Below are 21,764 nucleotides of genomic sequence, written 5' to 3' on the forward strand. Positions count from 1 at the left end.
GTAGAGTCTTTCTCTCCATGTAAAGCAGTGTGACGGAAATGACCTAGAAGCGTCGTGCCCCCAAGCGCTGTTTTCACTCTAATTCCAGATTGGCAAGTGTTGCTTCCCCAAAGTCTCCTAAAAGGACAATTTGAAGACTACTTATTTATTTGCAATAATAATTTAGCTTTCTAATGCATGGTATCCACTACTGTTTGGGCCATTCAGAGTGTGATATATGCAAATTACTATGGGTGATTATTCTACAGTGCATCTTTATAAGTCATTGTAATGTGTCAGCACAAATATTGCAACATGGCAACATTGTCTCGTGAGGTTTTTTGGATTTAGATCATTTCCTTGAACTCTTAGATTGTATGTTCTTGTTTCATACTTTTTTAATTAAAGGGATAGTTCACCCAAAAAAAACAAGCTTTCTGTCCCCTCCTTTGACAGCTACGCAACTACCATTTTGACGCTTCAAAAAGTTCATAAAGAGATCGTAAAAGTATTCAATTGAGCGGTTCAGTGAACTTGATTCGCTTTATATGATGAACAGATTTAATTTAGGCTTTTATTCACATTTGACGATTGATCGGCGAACATAAACAGAAGCTCCACTGAACCTGCTTGACACGTGAGAACAAACCTCATTGGTTCTTGCACGTCAAGCAAACATGAGCTTCCGTTTACCACGACTGATGTGTGAGTTGATGAATGTTTATATATGAATGAAAGCCTAAATCAAATCTGTTCATCATTTAAAGCGATCAAGTCTATTCAGATTTGGACTAAAGCTTTGGATAAAAGCGTCTGCCAAATGCATAAATATAAACCGCTCAATTCATATGGATTATTTTTACGATCTTTTTTGAGGCGTCAATGTAGCTGTCAATAGAGGGACAGAAATCTCTCAGATTCAATTAAAAAGATCTTCAGTTGTGTTCCAAAGATGAACAAAAGTCTTACTGGTTTGGAATGACATGAGGGTGAGTAAATGACAGAATTTTCATTTTAGACTGAACTATCCCTTTAATAAATTCTACAGCTGCCTGCTACATGACAAACATGGCATTATATGTGTGTGTGTGTGTGTGTGTGTGTGTGTGTGTGTGTGTGTGTGTGTGTGTGTGTGTGTGTGTGTGTGTGTGGTGTGCGTATACTGGCCACTGTGAGTGCCTGTGCCCATGACAACCCATGTAGAAAGGCAGAGCATGCAGCTTGCTTTATACAGGAAAGACTCCACTAAACATGTCTGCCACTATACAACTACATGCTGATTTTTCTCAAAGAAGGAATGTTTACAGGATGTAATCTGTCTGTGTGCCTGTCCCTCATCTCTTCAGTGGGCTTCAGAGGAATGCATGCAGGGGATGGAGTTAATCTGAAGGGGGAGTGCCGCAGGGGAGAGTCTATATATACATGTGGACCCTGGGAGGCTGCTGCTTTTAGGCACAGTTGGACACTGTTGGAACACAAGAGAACACCTCTATACATTTCACCAGACTAACGGTGAGTCTCCTTTTTTTGCTCTTTGTCTAGTTCCATTTGTTATCCTTCCCTTTCTCTTTTTTTTTCTTTTTTTTCACAACTTCAAAAACTTCATAGAGCCAAGGATGAAAGGACACAAAGATATATATATTTTTAAATTACACAAGTAAAAATAGCTGGTCCGTGATCTATGCTTTTTATTAACATTTGTCATGAACAGTAGGAGATGACATTTTGTGATGTGGATGATAGTCAATATTGATTTAAGCACCACATCCTGCCATATTATGGCCAAATAATAATGGATGTTGTGCTTAAGTCAATATACTGTACTGACTGCCACAAAGCTCTAAGCAGCATTTGGATAGAAATAAGGGACGTGGCTTTGAACTTGAACAGTTCCTCTTTTTCAGAATCAGTTGGTTGGTTCCTTTCCTTTTTTTGTTCCACAGAGTTTTTGGGTCTTCTTGTACAAATTGTTAGACTGAATTTATTTGGGACCATTTTCCTACATTAAATTTTTTTATGAAGTCAATATCTTTCTCAAATCGGACACGTCCTGGAGTTTTAGTTTCAAAGCCATCTTAATTATTCTTACAAAGGAGGACTTGAAACAATCAGGATCGTTGTATTGTTCAGTAAGTATTGTTTTGCTCCTAATTCCATTGAGATCAGAATGCTCTTTTAAAAGATGAATTGTTGAGTCATAAAGTCTAAATACGAGTTCTACATGCTTATCATTCATAATACTGAATTCTCATAATAGTTCACATAGTCATTATGTAAGACATTATTGCACAAGAGCCAAATTAAGTCTTTGAAATATCAAATGTCAGGTTTAGTCTTGTATATTTATTTGTGCTTATTTATACGTGAATATCTGAGTCATTTTGTTGCCTGCTCTAGAACATGATTTCACCGCAGGACAAGTGTATTGGTTTCAGATTTTCTCAGATCTGGGTGTGCCTTTTTTTTCTGTATATTGAGTCTTGGGAAATTAGATACGAGTGTGAGATCATCTCCCTTGTGTAATTGAAGTGCCCAGAAATGTCCTGAAATGCTAGCTAAAGCCATCAAATATATTCTCCCACCCGGCAACCCCTCCTGAAAACATCTGTTTTGCTATACATCTGGGGTTTAAATGCTGAATTATTCTCCACAGAAGAGGAGAGAACAACTCTCCTATTCAACGACTCCACAATGACTGTGTGCTCATAATAATAATAATAATAAAGTGTGCTTTGAAGAACAAAAAACTTTTAGAGTATTTGCTTTTAATTCTAATAGTAGACACCTGATCTCACTGATCTGCCTTTATTGTTGTATAATTTGCCGAGACTTAGCTGGCGGGGTGTAAGGTGGAACAGGACATGCCCGAACAAGACTAGAATTTTTTCTTTTTCTTTTTTTTAAATGGCTTGAGCCCATGGAAAACATGTATAAATGTACAAACACTCTGGTATTTCTGCCCCTGTGGTCTGGCTGTCCAATTCATCTCAGGTTACTGTTAAGGTCTCATCCTGAGCAAACAAATATGACCCTTAGAAATGGCTGCATTGATTTCAGTATTGATTTTTATGTTGTGGCTTCCACTTTATGATATATATGCCTTGATCTGTTACAGACAAGGGTAAGAAGGATAAGACGGCATCTCTGCTTTGATCCACAATGAATCGGGTGGAAGAATGGGTTTTGGAGAACAAGGACAAGATCGAGAAAGGAGTGGAAATCATGGGGCAAGGCTGCGAGGTTTTAGCAGCCACTGTGGGACAGTTCCACCCCATCCTGGAGGCCGTGTTTATGGCCTCGGCCGAAATCCTTGGCAACCCAGATGGCAAGGAAGCCAAGTTCCTTGCTGAGCAGTTTGAAAAGATTAATCAGAAACTCGAAGGCATTCAAGATGAAATCGACCAAATCGCTTTAGAGTTGCAGCGGACATCCATGAACAAGCAGAACTTTGACCGCGAGGCGAAGATAATCAGCCAGTACGAGAAGTTTCAAGACTTTATCAATGCTAAGCCCAAGTTCAAGGAGAAGAAGAAGGAGAAGTTTATAAGCCAGTATGAGAACACCGGTAGCGATCTGAACATTGATGCCTTGTACAATGCTGTAACTGGAGAGAATATCTCCGGAGATGCCATACTGGACACGGTGGTGACCACAGAGCAAAGGAGCAGGAAGAAAGTGGAGGAGTTCTGTGCCAGGTTAAAGAAGATATTTGTCATGGGAATTATTGCAGTCATGGGTCACGCCGCCCTGAAAGAGGGAGCGGTAGGCGAGGCCATGGTGAAGAAATGGCAGGATCGCATGGAAGACGTAGAGACACGCATGAAAGCGGCGGTGGATGACTGCATTGAGAATTTCCCCATGCAGGCCAAGACGGATGTGGAGCATCAACTTCTGGAGCGGCAAGCCAGTGTTGACCCAGAGTTCGCAGGATTTATACTGGATCTCCTTGAGAAGAAATATTACTGGGTTTCTTGGTCAGTCCGGGTGTTCAACCACAGTGGCATATTCTTCTGGAATTGGCTCGCTGGCAAAAAGTACCATGGAAGCGGTGGAGGTGGCAACTTTTTTGATCTCCTGACCCCAAACAGCATCAGAATCGTGGTGTCTTTCAGTGCAGACCCGAAACCCCTCAACAAGAGCCAAATGCTAGATCAGATTGAGGCACAGAAGCTGAAGGGAAACATGCAGTCTGTGGCTCAGGAGCTGTGGAAGACTCTTCCCGACACTTTGGTTCATGCCATTAGCTGCTATAAGAAAGTAGAAGAGAAAAACAACTTCCAGCCAGAATGTCTCTACTTTGCGAGGCACAAAAAGGCATATCTGTGCATTCATTCAGAATAGATGTGTGAAACATTAAAACGGCAATCAGTCTTCTCTATATTTCTGCATTACATAAAGCAAACTGATGACTGAATTGACCTTGTGCACACACAACAAGAAAGTATATTATTGCTGGTTCTTCACTTTTATTTTCGCATGTCAAGGCAAAAAAAGGAATATAAAAAAATATATGTCTGTGACCAAACATAAATGCATCAATAGAGATTGTATTGTTTTATAGTTAAGAATAATTTTGAAAGACCAATTGAGTGGTGAAAACTTCAACGATGGACAGATTGTAGGGTGTTTTTGTTAGTTGTGGTGTTTACAATCAAAAATCATTTCATTTAAACTTTAGATTGTAGTCTTTTCTGGGAAAATTTTATTTCCAAATGAAAACTGATGAGCATTCAAGTATAGTTATATATTCTCTGTAACCCAAGAATCATGTCCATATCATGTTTATGATGTTATGTAATCGCAAATAAAAACAACTATGCTCTAGAAATTTGTTTCAAAGTATCAACAACCATCCAGATGCGTTTAAGTTATGGACCTTATTCTTTTTATTACATTTACTGTATGTCAATACGTCACAGCCTTGTTTTCATTTACAAAAATAAAATGTCTAGTTGAATAAGGTTCATATTTTAAGGGTAACGTATGAGATTTATAAAAGAGAGTGAATATAGATATTAATTAAATAAATAACATAATTTTACTTAAAAAAATTGTTACAGTGTAATTATATATTTAAATACTGAGTAGCCTAATAGTATTAACTACATGTATTTACTATAGGGTTAGGGTAGGATTAGGGTTTGGTTGAGGGTTAGTTGCATGTAATGATGCATAATTTAGTGTTATTACTATGGTAAATACCTACATGTAACATTATGTAACAAGGACACTGTAAAATAAAAGTGTTACCAAAAAAAACTTACTCTGGTAACCATATGTCAAAAATTAAAGGACAAAACTTCAATTATTTTACAATAACAACAAAAAGTGTTTTTCATTGTAAAATTAGTTGTTTTTTTATTGGGAAACTGTGGTTACTGTTGAAAATTCTAAGGAATACAGGACAATAGATGAGTCATTCACTTAAAAGTCTATGGTATTTTGGTGTATATTTTGCAAGAGTTAAAGGACAACACTTAAATATTTCTCTTATACCATAAACAAAACATATACACTGGAATTTTGGTGGAAACTAGGATACAATATCTGTAAGGTATAATGGACAATAGTTGAAATTCCTTCAGTCAGTGTGCAGTTGAAGGGTGTGCCACGAGCGTTAGAGAAGAACCAGCACATGATCACACGTCGAGCGAGACAGATCAGCCTGAACTTTTGCTTTATTTTATTCTATGCCATTTGTGATCGATTGGAAGGTGAGTTTGGTTCATAACCGAGCTAATCTGTTCTCTAAACGTCAGTACAACGAACGGTTCGTTGGTCTGTGCCTCGTGGTTTCAGTTTTTGCTCATGAAAAGTTTTTTGGGCGTTTCTCTCTTCACAGCCGTCTGCTCTGTGCCATTTTCACCAGCTCGCGACATCGACATGTTTTTAACACGAGAGCTGCATAACCGATCGATTATTCAGGCACAAATTAACATCTCTGTAATTTAATCGCATTTGTTATCGTTCTGAAGAACTGAGGGTTTGTTTGACAGTGATCGGTGGGCTGCAGTCTAAACCAGGAAGTGTTTCTCTTATGTCAACAAGCATTGTATTAACTTTTCCAGCTTGATATGATAACTAAATCCTATCGTAAGGGAACATGTATGCTTGTGTGACGGTAGAGATGTGGTTATGAACTACTAAATCTGTATCCTGAGAGGGGAAAAAACAAGAACAGATTTACCTTTTCTTTACCTTGGTGCAGGTACGGGTCAACGTTGAGTCAGTCGGTCGCTATCGCAAAATAAACCGCGACGGGGTCTCGTATCTCAAGCCGTTTATTTTGCGAAAATTACCAACTGTTTTATGACTGTAACGTTACATTGTCCCAAGTATTATATAGGCATAGCCTACTACGACTGCTTATCAAACTAACGTTAAATAAACAAATAGGCTAACTTACACATGAAATGAAATATTATTCAAATCAAATTATTTGTAAAGACCACGAAAGGCACAATTACAAAGCAAACGTTTAATGGACAAGCAGTCATATGCCCTGAACAACGGTTATTATGCGAAAATATTTTATTGGCAATCAGAATCAAGTATTCAATGTAAGTTCTTGTAACTAAGTTCAAGGTAATATTCACCCAAAAAAGAAACATGTCTTCATTTACTCACCCTCAAGTTGTTACAAACCTGTAAAGCCTGTTTGAGTTTATTTCTTCTGTTGAACACAAACGCTGATATTTTCAATATACTATGGAAGTCAATGGGTGTCGTCAACGTCTGGTTACCAACATTCTTCTAAATATCCTCTTCTTGTAATATTGTTCTACTGAAGGAACTTTTTATTTTGGGGTGAACTGTCCCTTTAAATCACAGGCCTGAGACCATGGGCCCTATTTTAATGATCTGAGCGCAGGTGCACGGTGTGTCTGAATCTGGACATCTGACTTTTCATATGTGTGTTAAGAGTTCAGTTGAGGCCATAAGCTAATGGCGCCACTTAGTGTACTAAAATTAGTCATTCATTTTGTATGATCCATGCCAACAGATCTTTACAATTTACAATATTTTAAATATACGTCTATTTTGGTTTGTAAGTTAAGTGGTGAACATAATTGCTTGAATTCGTGTTATTTTGTAACACTGGAATTTTGTAGCTACTGCCCAGTCAAAAAGAGCCTAATGTGGGTGTCTGGAGAGAAGCTGACATGCTGTTTTCCTTGTCTTGTTTCTATGGTTACTGCTGAGGTGCTTTGGAAAAAGGTTCTTGCTCAGCTAGTTGAACTACCCTGATAATTATTTCCACACCTGTGTTGGCACTAGCCAGAAATGTTAATGGAAAATCATCAGTGGTTTTGCTGGATTAGCTAAAGAATCTTGCAAGCCCTTTATTTAGATAGCACAAAATAGTGATTAGGGATATAGCTAAATTCAAATGCAAAGTTTTGCTCAGGTTTTATGCATATGCTGGTGTGCTCTTTATGAAAATTAGATCCTCTTCCTAAAAATAACAAGAAATGTTGCAATCTATCGCCTTTCTTACAGTATTACACTATATTGTAACCTAGCCCCTGTACCGTGATACAAATTGTTTCGCCAGATTATTGGCGATACTCAGCCCTAATTATCTTACCATTTTATGGTATATCAAAAACATTTATTCAGAATGTATCAGCATTCTGTATATTTAAGTTTTCACACACTTCCTCAGTTAATTTATTCACATTTTCAAATTATTTTAAAGACATAAAAATTATGAAACAACACAATTTCTTATGTTTTGTAAAATGATTCATATAAAGCACAACGCTTTAGATCACAAGACATTAATCAGTCAAGTATGTCCACATTTTGGACTGGTCATATTGCAAATGACCTTATAGGAAGCTATAATATGACCTAACATGCTATTTAAACAAAACGAGTGTTATGTCATTAACATTTGGAAAAAGGGGAAATCCATTTGAACTGTTTCCAATTGAAATGGTTGTCCTCTCTATTGTTCCATTATGCATACTTTGTTACTAAGTGTTCTTACATTATTTGCCCATTCTTTTAGTGCATGTTTGAATTGAATGAATGCATCTGGCCCATGTCTTTTATGTAAGTGAAGGTGTGGTTGTTCGAACGAGTGAGCCTCTTTTAGCATGTGTACATACACCTGGTGTGTGTGTTGTTGAGGTATTGTTGCTGATTTTATGGTTTGTATAACACATTTCTCATTTCCTTTATCTTTTTTCAGCAAGCCCACCCTGATTCACACTGACCACTCAAAGGTTGAGAGGAAACGAAGACTGACACGTGTAAGTTTCTTTCTGTATACCAGTCTCTCAGGAGACAAAGACCCTTACTAAGGCCCTGTTTACACCTGGTATTAAGATGCTTTTTCCGTCACAAGTTGGACGACGCTTTAAATACAGATGTAAACGGGGTCTAAAACGTTTTGAGCTTGTCCACTTTTGGCCCCTTCCAGAGGTAGTCGGAAACGCATTAGACCAGATTGCTTGCGTAATGTAGACGCTCATGTGGTCGAATGCGTTTGACTTTGAACAGCCACCAAAAACTACTGACCTAACGCGAAACATTATGGGAAGCGCGCTAGCCAGACGGGATTTAAACATTGTCGGCTGGAGCACAATGTTCTCTCACCATTCCTGATTTCTAACACGCAGTCATAGCCTTCGGCGGGCTTGCGGATATCAGAGCTGAAACGAAAGCTACTGCTCTCTGTATGTTTTTCCATCGTCTTCAGGCGCGTTTATATGTAAATTACACAAGCTTATTTTGTCCATTAGATCGAAAGATCTGAAAAAGGCCATATATTTACCCGCCCATAGAAGAAATCAGGACAGAAGTGGTTGAAAGTGGACAAAAGAGATGGATTAAAACACCAGGTGTAAATGTGAATGTGTCTCCCTCGTTTACTTGTGATCCCATCGACGAAAACACATCTTGATACCAGGTGTAAACAGGGCCTAAAGTAAACTGGATAGCATGTTCACAAATGTCCAACCTTAGTCTTTCAAATGAAAAAATTGTGTTTTCATACAATTTACATGCAAAATAGTATGTGGTGTCAGATACAAATCATTAAATAGTAACTGCAAAATGAATCTTTACATTTATTTTCAGAAATGATGTGAGCAAATGAATACAAATGTAGGACATTCATGTGATTCATGTTGTGTAATGGCTGCTGTCATTGTGGCAAAACTAAGAACAGCACAAAATGTGAAATGAAAAAAAAAAACAATTGATTATTCAAAATTACACTTCCATTTAAAAGTTTGGTCAATTCAGATATTTTTAATGTTTTTAAAATAAGTTTTTATGCTCAATATGTTACAATATTATATTATATTATGTTATATATATATATATATATATATATATATACAAAACGTAAAAAATAAACTATAAATTATTATAATTTTAAAAAACAGTTTTCTATAAATTATCTGAAAAACTTTTCACCTAGTTTATCTGTATGCTGCTGTTTGCACGGTAAAATAAACCCGTGAAAAAAGTGTCTTTTAACGGGTCACAGACACTCGTCAATCGTATTTTTATTTAATGCCAATTCAATATTATAATCTTATCAGATAACGGTTAATAATCGGATAATGAGCAGCGTTTTTGTCAGTTGTGAAAATGAACCGAAATGAGCATCCCTACAGCAGTGTATTTTTAATTTAATTTAATTTAAATTAAGAACAGGCAACATTATGCCAGGATGACTGCTTACTGAAGGTTTTCTTCAGGATTACAGATCAAAACAATAACCAAAGCAGTGTAATCCAACGCATTAACCCCATAAATGACGAAGCAAAGGAAAGAACAGCAAATCACTATTCAGATTGACTGTTGCGCTAAAGTATAACTCCTCAGTACATATCAAACGATCTGTAACAGACAAAGCAATAGTGACACATGGTAAAAACAGTGTTACTCATACTTGTGTGTTTTTCGACAGTACTGTCGGTTGTTGGCATCATCTTTTATTAATTATTCATACCTTTTTCAAAAAGCCTGCGTCGAACTGTCTTGTTTAAAAATGAATCCACGGTAAAATGAAGTGAACAAACTGATCTGACTGGAACTTTGTAACAAATAAAGTTCATCCACGCTTTCTTAATTTTAGGATCACAAGGAAGGCGATGCAAAGACTGTGTTTTTCCACAACTTGGCACTTCAAACGTCTTGTAATCCTCAGAGGCGTCTATCGTTTTGTTGCTGGAATATTCCTGTTTTTGCGTCTCTCTCATATTTACTGCTACATGACATGCGCAAATCAGTGGTCGGGGCTAAAGAGGCAATGATGTAGAAGTAGGCGTTGATCTTCTACAGAGGCAGGTTGTAATAATGTGACACATTTTGAAACAAGTCCTTTTCTGAGCTTGGTTTCAATAAAAGCTTTTGGACTAACGTGTCAGTTTTTGAGTTCTGAAACTTAAAGGATATTTTGTAGTTGAATGACCTCTTGTATAGGAAAATGTGATTTCTCAATTCATGACCCCTTTAAATGTTCTTTTTTCTAATTATGTACTGATCTTATTTTACACAGAGATATTTTGCTATTGAAACTGAAAGATGGCCCAGCAGCTGCAGAAACTTGTTGCACAGAATAAGGATGTTGTCGAGACCGTAATGGAAGTGTTCGAGCAGGGCGCAGAAGTTTTGGCCAGCATCGCTGGAGATCTGTTCCCTGTGTTCTCCATTGCTGCTCCGATTATGAAACTGGCGCTAGATAACGTGGAAAGCAAAGAGGCCGAGTACATGAAGGAGCAGTTCCAGAAGGTGCGCGAGCGCCTGGATGTCATTTCTGAAGAGGTCCAGCAGATCAACCAGGAGATCAAGAAGAGCGGGGTAGATGCCACCTACTTTTCCGTAGAGGAAAATATGACCAACCAATTCCGCAAATTCATGGACGTCCTGAATGCGAAACCTAAATTCAGAGATGTCCGAAAGAAAACGTTCCTGGAACACTTCAACAAGACAGGGGGTGAGAAAAACTTGCACATTCTGTATAACGCCGTAACCGGAGATAATTTCGCAGGAGAGTCTGTTCTGGAAATCACTCTGAATTACGAGCAAAAGAGCCGCAGGGCAGTGGAGGAGTTCTGCGCTATGCTCAAGAAATTGTTCTGCATCGGTTTGATCGCCTTACTGGGACACGCGGCATTGAAAGGCGATGACGAGGAGGAGAAGTTGCTTCAAGATTGGAGCGAGAAGATGAACGTGGTCCAGTCTAAAATGAACGGCGTGATTGAAGACTGCATCAACAGCTTTCCGACGCAGGCCGAGCTGGACGCCAAACGCATAGTGAGAGACCAAAGCGACAAGAGCAACCAGCAACTGGCCGACATGCTGGTGGAGCACCTGAAAAAGAAGTATGACTGGGTGTGCTGGTCAGTCCGCATCTTTAACTCGCCCACGGGCCTGTTCACCAACAAGAAAGACTTCCAGGGTTTGACGGGAAAGAGTCGATTTCTGGTGCCGGCGTCGGATGACAAGCTAAATGTTGTGGTCTCCTACAGCTCCGCGCCTATACCCGTCAATAAAGCCTGGATACAGAGCCTAGTCTCGGAGCAGAAGAAGATCGCGATGACGCCGATTGCGGAACTGCTTTTTGAGAAAATCCCTGTCAGTGTGGTCCACACAGTCAAGACCTCGTGCAAAGATTTGGGCTTTTCCAGCAGCTTTTCTGATGAGCTGCACTTCTTTGAGGAGTTCAAGAGCTTCTATGTCTTTCTTCATGCTGCTTAAACAAGGCAGGGAAATAGAAATACTATGATTAACAGCTGTTACAGATGCTGTAGGATATGTTCACACCATGATATTCCATTAAACCACTATAATTAGAGAGTTTAACCTCTCTAAGGTTGACTTTTAATGACCGAAATCAACCAATGTTGCCTTTATCTATGCTTGTTTGAAAGTTATAAATGAACACTTTTAATATATCAAATTTGTGTTTTTACTCCCTTATTAGTGTGTACTGGGTGATGGTAGCCTATCAGTAGTCTCAGATGGCATACCAACCGACCGTCCACGTTCCCTGATTGTATGCAAAATGTTTGCACAAAAACATTTATTTAAAAGTTAGGAACTTTTACTAGATTTTACAAAGTTCACCTAGTTTATAGATTCACATATTTGTATCTAGATATTCTCAAGCAAACCTTAATATTTGTTTTGTTTACTTTTTTAAATACTTTAATACTTTTCATATAATGTACAAAGTAAGGAGCACAAACAAAGCAACAAGAATGGAAAATAATGAATAAATAGCTAAATAAATGAAATAAAATAAAGAACAAAAAGGTGGGCTAACATAAGCAAAGCATAGAAAAAGAGGAAGAACTTGAAGAAAAATTGTTTTGTTTGTCTGAAATAATCAGTACTTTTTAGATTTGAATGGACAGAACTTCTGATTGCTAAGTCTGAATGCAATGTTCTGCAAATTTTTTTGAATGTGTTTTCCTTATGTACATTAGCAGGAGTTTTTTTTTGCCCTGCTGCAATCTGTTATTGTGCTGACATCACTTGCTATCAGAATTATCATAAATACGAGTTTCCTTGGTAAAAACTGGATATGAATGCCATCTCAAGTGGTATTTACCACTGGGAAGTTTCCGAGTTGGGCGTGCCATAAACTTTAAACATGGCAGAGGGCAGAACGATTGCTGCTATTCTTTATACTTTTTTCCCACAACAGCTACATTGCCTTGTCTTTTCGTTAAAGTGCATATTTAGATATATGAAAAATCACTTGAAGCGTATTATATATTTATACACAGCGAAAATAGCTTGTTTTTGACATAAATTCCAAAACTGTCAGCAAGCAGACTATCTAGATAGTGTGGTGAATGTTTATATTGTTGTGAATGAATAGGGCGCTAAATATCATTTTGGATTTAATACGATTTTTCCAATAAATAAGCAATAATAAATCCATGTTTCCTGTTCTTTATGACAACAAAGCACTTTTAACGAGCTGGTAATCACGACTTAAGTAGGAAATTTCCAATAGCACATAAAAGCAGCGTTAATCATATCATATTTACTGGCCCCTAAATGACATGTAAAAACAAACTTGCATGTTGGTAAGGTCTCATGGGCAGTTCTTGGCCATTACATGCGAAGTGAACCAGACAGTCTGGTCAGTTGCTCTAGTCTAGAACAAATTTCACTGCACTCAAGGTTTAGACAAAAAAAAAAAGCAGTGCAAGTGGCAACAATAGATTCTGTATCAACCTCCACAGAGTACTCTGTTGTTCCTAGACTGAAATGTTCAAAACTGGGATCAGTAAAACATTTTTAAAGAAATTAATACTTTACTTTGCAAGAATGTATTGAATTGATCAAGAGACAGTAACAACTTTTATAATGTTACAAAAGATTTTGAATTCAACTTTCTATTCATTGAAGAATCCTGAAAAAAAAAAAGTTAATTTTTTTTTTTATAACGGAGTGTCTATTTACACTGTCTATTTACACCAAGTGCAAATAGCGCGCCTTGTTGGCAAGTGCTATTTGCACTAGCTCCGCCTAACAATGCCTGGTTAGCCCAAACAGGATTTTAAAAAAGACTTCCCCGTCTTCAGTGGTGTAGTCAGTAGAGCGTAACAAGCTTTTGACGGTTCGAATCTGCTTTTTGCCTAGCTTGCTCTTCTCCCTTTTCCCATCACACATCACATCGTAAATGTATTATTTACTTTAAATAAAAATTAAGAAAATGTTCTAAAAGTGGAAATAACTTGCCAAACGAAATGTTTAATAATAATAAAAGCATTTATTGGGTAGGTGTAGGGAGGGCTTTTATTGTACCAGTAAGGATGCATCCATTTAATAATTTAAATAAATATGATAATTTACACTCTGTGTTATTATTGCATCCAGTTAATGTGCAACAATACTGAGGTGCAAATAGTATGTGTAAATAGTAATTCAATGTTCATGCTATTTTTACTTTATTCTGACAACGAACTTCTACTTTTACATGGTGTAATATATCACTATTTCACTTCGTAAATAGCATCTACAGCTATTTGCACTTAATGTAAATATCATCTATCGCTAAGAAAATATGTTATTTTCACAGTGTAAATAGTGCAACTAAGTGCAAATAGCTTAGTACAAATAAAACTTAGTGCAAATAGCCGCTGCCTTATTATAAACATTGATAATAATCATAAATCAATATGTTCAAATCAGCATATTAGAATGATTTCCGAAGGCTTTGCCATCACAGGAAATGTAATTAAATTACATTTTAAAATCTATTCAAGTAAAAAACTGTTATTTTAAACTGTAATAACATTTCACAATATTACTGTATGTTGATAAAGTAAATGCAGCCTTGGTGAGTATAAGAGACTTCTTGCTAAAAACATTATAAAATCTTTCCGACCCCAAACTTTTAAACGTTAGTGCATGCTCAGCTTCTTCATTTTAGTGCGGATCAGCAATAACATTCCTGTAGTCTAATAAAATGTTGTCAAAGCATCGAAGGCGACATGAAATCAAAATGAACCCTATTTACTTCACTAATGGATGATTCCAAATGAAACTGTCAAAGTAAAATGGGTCATGTCTTTACTTTAGTGTCTACAACAGATGTATCAAAAAGCAAAAAAACAGTCTGCATTTGGTTGAGAGCACATTTATTGCTGACAGGATGTAGTATACAATCTACATTTTTCTTCTGATACTGTTTAATAAACAAACAATCTATCAATCAGTCTAACTTTTTTTTAATTTTATGATTTTTTTTGTGTATTTGTCTTTGTGTTTAACATCCTCTTTGTTCAAGCTTTCATGGTAGAGACACAGAATCCCCCAACGCCACATTATTGGATTTGGACACTTCAAAGATTCTGTTACACACTGTTTCTGCTGAAATCTGATAACTTGAGCTCTCACAGATAGTGAAAACATTTCCATACATAATCTGTTCTGCGCTTCTTACAGTCTTTGGAAGGCAGCACTGTACTGATGTTACTCGAACATTATGCTCAGGGTTTGTTCTGAACTAAACACCAGGAAGTGTTTTGTATATTATATAAGCCTTTGATATACACATAGTCACTTTAAAGACATATTCGATAAAAGTTTGAAAGCCTCCCATGCATGGGTTGATGTGTTCAGCAGTTAAAATGTAACCAATAGAGTGATCATTACTTTAGCATATGCATACTCAATAGAGATTGGTATTGTCTTCCTTGCATACTATTTATAGCCATCTTTACACTGTACAGTGACTTTAGTTGATTCTCATGTGCATCTGAATAATGTGAAATTATGTGGCATTTTATTAACACAGATTTAAGGCTAAGTTTACTGAAAATGTCAGCACTATTTTGCACTGATATTTTCTTCATAAAATTTTTAAATGCCAATCCATTCCAGTTGATGTTGCATCCGTTGTTATACATGGGGCAAATTATGATTAATACTTCAGTTTTTCGTATTATGGGAATCTTAGTCGTAGCTGGACAATTGTGATATCGTACGCCCTCCTAACGACTTCATGTTTCACTGGGCGTAAAAATAGATTTACTGTGAAACACCCATCAAACCCTGTAATTATGCAGAGGAGCCACAAACGGATCTATTATTATCTCAGGATTTGTCCCACCCTATGACAGTGGTCAAAAACAAACCTAGAAAAGAAAAGAAAAACGCCAATGCTTTATATTTAAAAGCAAAGATGATATTATAACTGAACAAACTACAATATGAAAACGCTAAATAACATTTGATGTATACACTCAATTATTAATAAAAATCAAACCAACAGGTGGATTTGTGCATTTGTGACCCAAACATGGTTTAAAACAACCCAGCATTTTTAGACAGTTGTAGTCATGACCAAACTGAGACCAAGACCAGATCCTTTAAGACCCAAAATGCCAACCGCCCTCTTGAGGCTTCCTGGGTCTGATCTTGGTCATGACTCTTCTTATAAATGGGAAAATGTTCTAAAATACATAATAAATGAATGATTTTGAAGCTTTTCAAGGCAATAATTATAGCCAAAGTACTAGCTATTATGCCCACTAAATTGTTGACACTCACAAAACAGAACAAAAATACCTCAACCATTCCCTATTGCACAGCTGCTTCATAGGTCACGGAGAAAGACATCTGTGGCGTTTCACCCCATCTTCTCATCGTCATACACATCTGGAGAGAGTAAAATACTGTAGCAGCTGTAGCATCTTGTGTCAGTATTATAGCCAACAGCCTTTAGTTTACGTCACAGCCCAGCAAAACCACACTTGACAGCTTGTACCACGGACAAAAGCAATGAAGACACTTTCAAAATCAATAAATTAATTCCCTTCACCAACCAACTGATGGTTTGGAAAGGAAATAAAGTGCTACTGAAGACACAACAACAAACCATGATTTGCCATTTGCAATTGCTAATGGCATTTATATTTTAGGCCCAGGGACATTCTCATTATTTATTTGACAAAAAAATCTATGATGAAATCTGGAGCTTTCTGTCCCTCCACTGACAGCTATGCAACTACCGCTTTGACGCTTCAAAAAGTTCATAAAGAGATCGTAAAACAAATCCATATGAATTGAGTGGTTTAGTCCACATTTTCTGAAGAGACTCGATCGCTTTATATGAGGAACAGATTGAATTTAGGCTTTTATTCACATAAACATTGAGTGTTACGCACGAGAATGAACCTCATTGGCTCTTAAGGAAGCTCAAACGTGCTGCGTAATGCGAGAATGAACCTCATTGGCTCTCACACACGTCAAGCGAACATGCTTGAGCTTCCGGGATGTGAGTTGATGAATTATATGTGAACAAAAAACTAAATTCAATGTTCATCATATAACATGATCCTGTCTCTTCAGAAAAATGTGACAGCTCAGTTCATATGGATTAGTTTAATGATCTCTTAATGAACTTTTTGAAGCGTCAAATTGGTAGTTGCGTAGCTGTCAATGGAGGACAGAAATCTCTCAGATTTCATCAAAAAGATCTTCATTTGTGTTCTGATGATGAACTGAAGTCTTATGGGTTTGGAATTACATGAGGTTTAGGCTAATTGATAATAAATCATTTTCTTTTCTGGATGAACTATCACTTTAAACCCCATAAGTGACAGATCTGGAACACTCTAACGTTAGATAGGCAGCAACTCACACAAATAGTGCTGATCAACTTATTTCTGTTGATTTTAGCATTAGCATGCTGCTAAGATCGACGATAAAGCCTAATGTTACTCTGGTAAGCATAAAATGACAGCCCACACACAAATATTGGGCAAAATAGTCTATTTTAATATGATTTAACTATTAAATTAGTTATTTTTTCGTACTGAATCGAATGTAAATACAATAATCAACGCTATAACGTTACTTCTCTTTGTTCAACATTCAGTGAGCTCATTGCAGTGCATGGGTTTCCTTCGTGAAAAATACATAATGCTGCCTTAAAATTTGATTAAAAATTAGGTAAGTTGCCTTTTTCTCTGGGAAGACAAAGGCCTATGCCTTAAAATGGTGTTAGAACAGAGCTACAGATTTGTAGGCTACATTGTTTATTTCAAAGATTTTTTTTGCAGATCGTGGTGAAATTTTTTTGACATTTAAGATTTTTATTGACCAATATTCAAGTTATACAGTTTTTGAAAGATTTTTATCAAGATATTGCAAATTTTAATATTATTTGTGATGTAATAGTTGTATTTATTATACAACATAGATGGCAAACTTTATGTAGTTAGTAGTAGTATACAAGTATACATTTAAAATTCAGCTGCCAGCCATTAACAATTATAGCATATACTGGATAAATAGTATTTTACATATTAATTAACACACTCAAGTAATTTTGTGGAAACATTACACTATTATACTGATAAATTGCTGTATTAAAATATATTGCCAGTATTTTACTGTATTTTTCAGTGTATGATGCCTTAAAATGCTGTGGGTCAGAAGATCTACATCTTATACATCTACATTTTCTTCAACTTCCTTTCACTTCTGCTCAGCTAAAGGGTATGAGGGATCTCAGAGGGACTTTTGGCTCACTGGTTTATTTCTGTACAGTCTTGCATCATTATTCAGGCTTAGTAAGGGTGACTTGCTTGTTTTCAGGGTTTAGCCTACTGCAGTTCCAAGTCATACTGTCTGGCTCCATTGGCAAGGACACAGGGCCTCAATGACCCCTTGCAACAGAACAGCAGCAGGCAACGGTATAAAAATGTATGTTTATGTTTTTTTTTGTTTCTTTTTTTTAGTCAAGTAAGTAAGTTAATTATATGGAATCTGTCGTTTTTACATTTTTACCCATTTCTTTCCTCTAGAAATGTGCCCAACCAATCACAAAGAAAGTGTCTGACTGCACTCTCCTCCACCTCGGGAGGAGCATGGACTTAGTCTCCGAGTAAATAGCTTAAGAGATTCTTTTAATCAGACCAAAATGACTTTTCCATGAATATGATTTGGCCACAGTGCCTCACATTGAGTCCGGCCCCATCAGGTGACCTCAGGAACGCAGAAAAACATCACGTGCACCAGGACGGTTTCGCGTGAGATGCAAAAATACATTGTGCAGCCATTTATCGTCTCAATGTTACCTTAGTTCTTCCTTAATGCGGCCTCCATTGAAATAATTTCATTTTGGACCAATTTCACCCTGAAAAAGATCCAATAAATGTTTATTAGGTGAGTGGATCCAATAGCGCACAAGCTCGCCCAACAGGATTGGGTGCAGATGTGGAAAATCCTCAAGATGCTAAGGTTCTTCCTGGTCTAATAAAATGAATATAGAAAGGAAAAATATCTTAGAGAATAAACTAGGCTTTCTTGAGAGGAACCATGGTTCTTGTTCAGAAGATCAGGAAATTACCAAAATCAAGAGGTGATATAGCATGTGCATGAAAATAAGCACTCAGATTTGTCATTTCATTGAAAAAAGTCAATAGTGACTAATTAATGTCAGTTTTCTTTAATTTTACACTTGAATATCGAGTTCAACAAGTCAGTAGGCCTACGGTAAACAGCTAATCCAATCGACACACATTCTTAAAACCACAATTCATCTAAAATGAAAATGCTGGCATTATATACACATTCTCGTGTCGTTCCAAACAGAAAATGTACTAGGTGGGTCATGGCCCGAAAATATACAGACAATTAAAAGGGCGCTGGGCACCAAATCTTCAATTCTACATTTTTTCCCTCCTAAGTCATGAACCTCACTGTGCAATTTAAAAAGTGCAATATGTAAACTGGACAAATTCATATTTATAGATCAACTTCATATCTATACTGTCTGAACATCCTCATAGCTTTGAAACTCACCGTACACACACTATTCTGTGTCTATAATTGCTGTCTTTCCAAGTTCTGATGTTTGGCACCAACGACAGAAGCTGATTCTGATTAACCGAAAGGAAAACGGCCTATAAAATAAGCAAGGAAAAACAAATAAGTTTCTTGATTCAAGCCTTCAACAGCTTAAAATCCATCTGGACTATAAATAATCAAGATCACAGAGCACACAGACAGTGTAAATCACCACATCATTACAAAAATGTAGAAATCCCAGACAGCTGTGAATGAATGGAACATGGAAACCATGTCACAGCAAGGAGAAGGGCATTTGTATGCCTATATGAAATTACTATATTCTGAAGCAAGGGTTTTCAAACTGGGGTCCGGGGATCCCCAGGGGTCCTCCAGAAGGTTCTAAGGGGTCCCCAGAAAATTTCAGAGACTAAAAAGACAAAGCAAAAACGGATAAAGTCTACCGAACATTTCTAAATGTTTCTCTCCTTTCTTGCCGTATACATTCCAGAATTGCTTTGTTTCTTTAGTTTGTTTTTCTCACTATAGTCCCCTTTATCTTGCTCACTTGGGTTGTAAGGTGGTATTTTTAACCCTCTGGGGTACTTCGGGTCAAAAATTACCCGAAGCGTTTTATAATTTAAAAAAAAAAATCGTAGCTTCATCGGAATGGTCCGAAACTTGGTGACTTTATTGGTACTACTTGGCATATGAACACCCAAAAAAATTGTTGACAGGATTTGAAAAGTCTAAGTGGTCGTAAAAAAAATAGTCACACTCAGGATTTTCCGGTCAAAAATGACCCTCATAGGAAATGAATGGGAAATTGGCAAAAATATGAAAATACAGAGTTTTTTTGTGCATACAATCTACAAATCAGCCAGGATGCAGGAAAAAAGGACTCAACAGTGAAGGGGTGAATCTCTAAAACATCAAGGCCCGGTTTCACAGGCCAGGATTAGGCCTTAGTTCAATTAGGACATTTAAGTAACTTTTATAAACGTGCCCAAGAAAAAAACATTACTGGTGTGCATCTTGAGACAAAACAATGCCACTGACATATTTTAAGATTTGTCAGTGCAAGATTCTTTCAGTTAAAATAGCTCAAACATGCATTTTAGTCTAGGATTAGCTTAAGCATTGTCTGTGAAACCGGGGGCAAGAGTGCAAAACAGACAGACAGACAAAAAAAAAAAAAAAAAAAAAAAACACACAAAAACCCAATTAGCTTTTGGAATGGCACGCGTTCATTTGTGCGTGCATGTGTTTTTGTTTGTATAAGTGTGTGAGAGTTTTTTTTGTCTGTTTTGCACTTGATGTTTTAGAGATTCACCCCTTCACTGTTGAGTCCTTTGTTTCTGCATCCTGGCTGATTTGTAGATTGTATGCACAAAAAAACTCTGTATTTTGCCAATTTCCCATTCATTTCCTATGGGGGTCATTTTTGACCAGAAGGTCCTGAGTGTGACTATTTTTTTTACGACCACTTAGACTTTTCAAATCCTGTCCCCAATTTTTTGGGTGTTCATTTACCAAGTACCAATAAAGTCACCAAGTTTCGGACCATTCCGATGATGCTACGATTTTTAACATTCTTTTATAAATCGCAAGATCCACTATAGTGGTAAAAATGTGCTATTGCATGATAAAAATGCTCAATGTGTTCACCGGATGGCACCGATCTCAAAAATTGCTTTCATGAGGCCTAGGCTTGACTCTAAAATGAAATACAGCTTTAATAAAAAAAATAATAATAATAATATATCACTTTTTAAATTATATTCAATGGGAAAAAATGGGTCATAATTATTGCATAAATAATAATTATAAATCATAAAATTCTCAAAACACCAAAAAAGAAAAAATATTATTGAACAAAAATATATTTCATTGATTTTACTCAAATCTTTTTTATCTTAATCCCGCCCTCCGGGTCATTTTTGACCAGAAGGTCCTGAGTGTGACCCATAAATGAAGAACCCCAGAGGGTTAACGCAGTACATAAGCTGCTTACATACATTTATTGTGAAAGTTGCTTATACAAATAATTTGTAATTGAAAATGTTTTTTTTTTTTTTTCTTTCAGGTTTATAAGTCGGGGAACAATATGTTGTATTTATAATGTCACCCTTACTATTTATCTAACAGTTTAAATATTTTTTGAACATAAAAATAGATGGATTTTAGGAAGGAGGTCCCTCATAAAGGTTCATCATATTTGGGGGTCCTTGGCATCATAAAGTTTGAAAACCCCTGTTCTGAAGCACTGATTCTTGCTGATGGTTTCAGCTGCTTTGAGAACAAAAGTGGAAATCTAAAAACAGATCAAGACAGCCGACATCCCAGTGACATAAACTAATGTAAGCGAGAAGAAGCACATGTAACTGATTTCATACAATACATACACTCTAAAAAAAAAAATCATAGGGAACCTATATAGCACCAATTTTGGTGCTTCAGTGGTTCTTCAAAGGTTCTTTGACTAAGGTGCTATATAGCACCTC

General features: G+C 36.7%; 2 protein-coding genes across 3 annotated transcripts; both read left to right on the forward strand.

The window, feature by feature from the left end:
- Nucleotides 1-1,207: 1,207 nt before the first annotated feature.
- On the forward strand, nt 1,208-5,693 carry LOC307139067 (protein rapunzel-like). Of its 2 annotated transcripts, none has more exons than XM_079837868.1 (2): nt 1,208-1,491; nt 3,095-5,693. In XM_079837868.1, the coding sequence occupies exon 2, from the start codon at nt 3,139-3,141 to the stop codon at nt 4,318-4,320; it is 1,182 nt and encodes a 393-aa protein (XP_079693994.1). In that variant the 5' UTR covers nt 1,208-1,491; nt 3,095-3,138; the 3' UTR covers nt 4,321-5,693. The 2 variants fall into 2 exon arrangements, with proteins under 2 accessions (XP_079693994.1, XP_079693995.1); XM_079837869.1 differs by having other exon boundaries at nt 1,424-2,108; nt 3,095-5,287.
- On the forward strand, nt 5,424-14,672 carry rpz4 (rapunzel 4). The gene is made up of 3 exons (XM_079837870.1): nt 5,424-5,693; nt 8,177-8,237; nt 10,499-14,672. The coding sequence occupies exon 3, from the start codon at nt 10,525-10,527 to the stop codon at nt 11,698-11,700; it is 1,176 nt and encodes a 391-aa protein (XP_079693996.1). The 5' UTR covers nt 5,424-5,693; nt 8,177-8,237; nt 10,499-10,524; the 3' UTR covers nt 11,701-14,672.
- Nucleotides 14,673-21,764: the final 7,092 nt, after the last annotated feature.

Source organism: Gobio gobio, assembly GCF_949357685.1.
Source record: "Gobio gobio genome assembly, chromosome: 15".
Lineage (NCBI taxonomy): Eukaryota > Metazoa > Chordata > Actinopteri > Cypriniformes > Gobionidae > Gobio > Gobio gobio.

Bases quoted from the DNA above. Each gene is read 5' to 3' on its own strand.
- LOC307139067 (XM_079837868.1), top strand. From the start codon at position 3,139: ATGAATCGGGTGGAAGAATGGGTTTTGGAGAACAAGGACAAGATCGAG.
- rpz4 (XM_079837870.1), top strand. From the start codon at position 10,525: ATGGCCCAGCAGCTGCAGAAACTTGTTGCACAGAATAAGGATGTTGTC.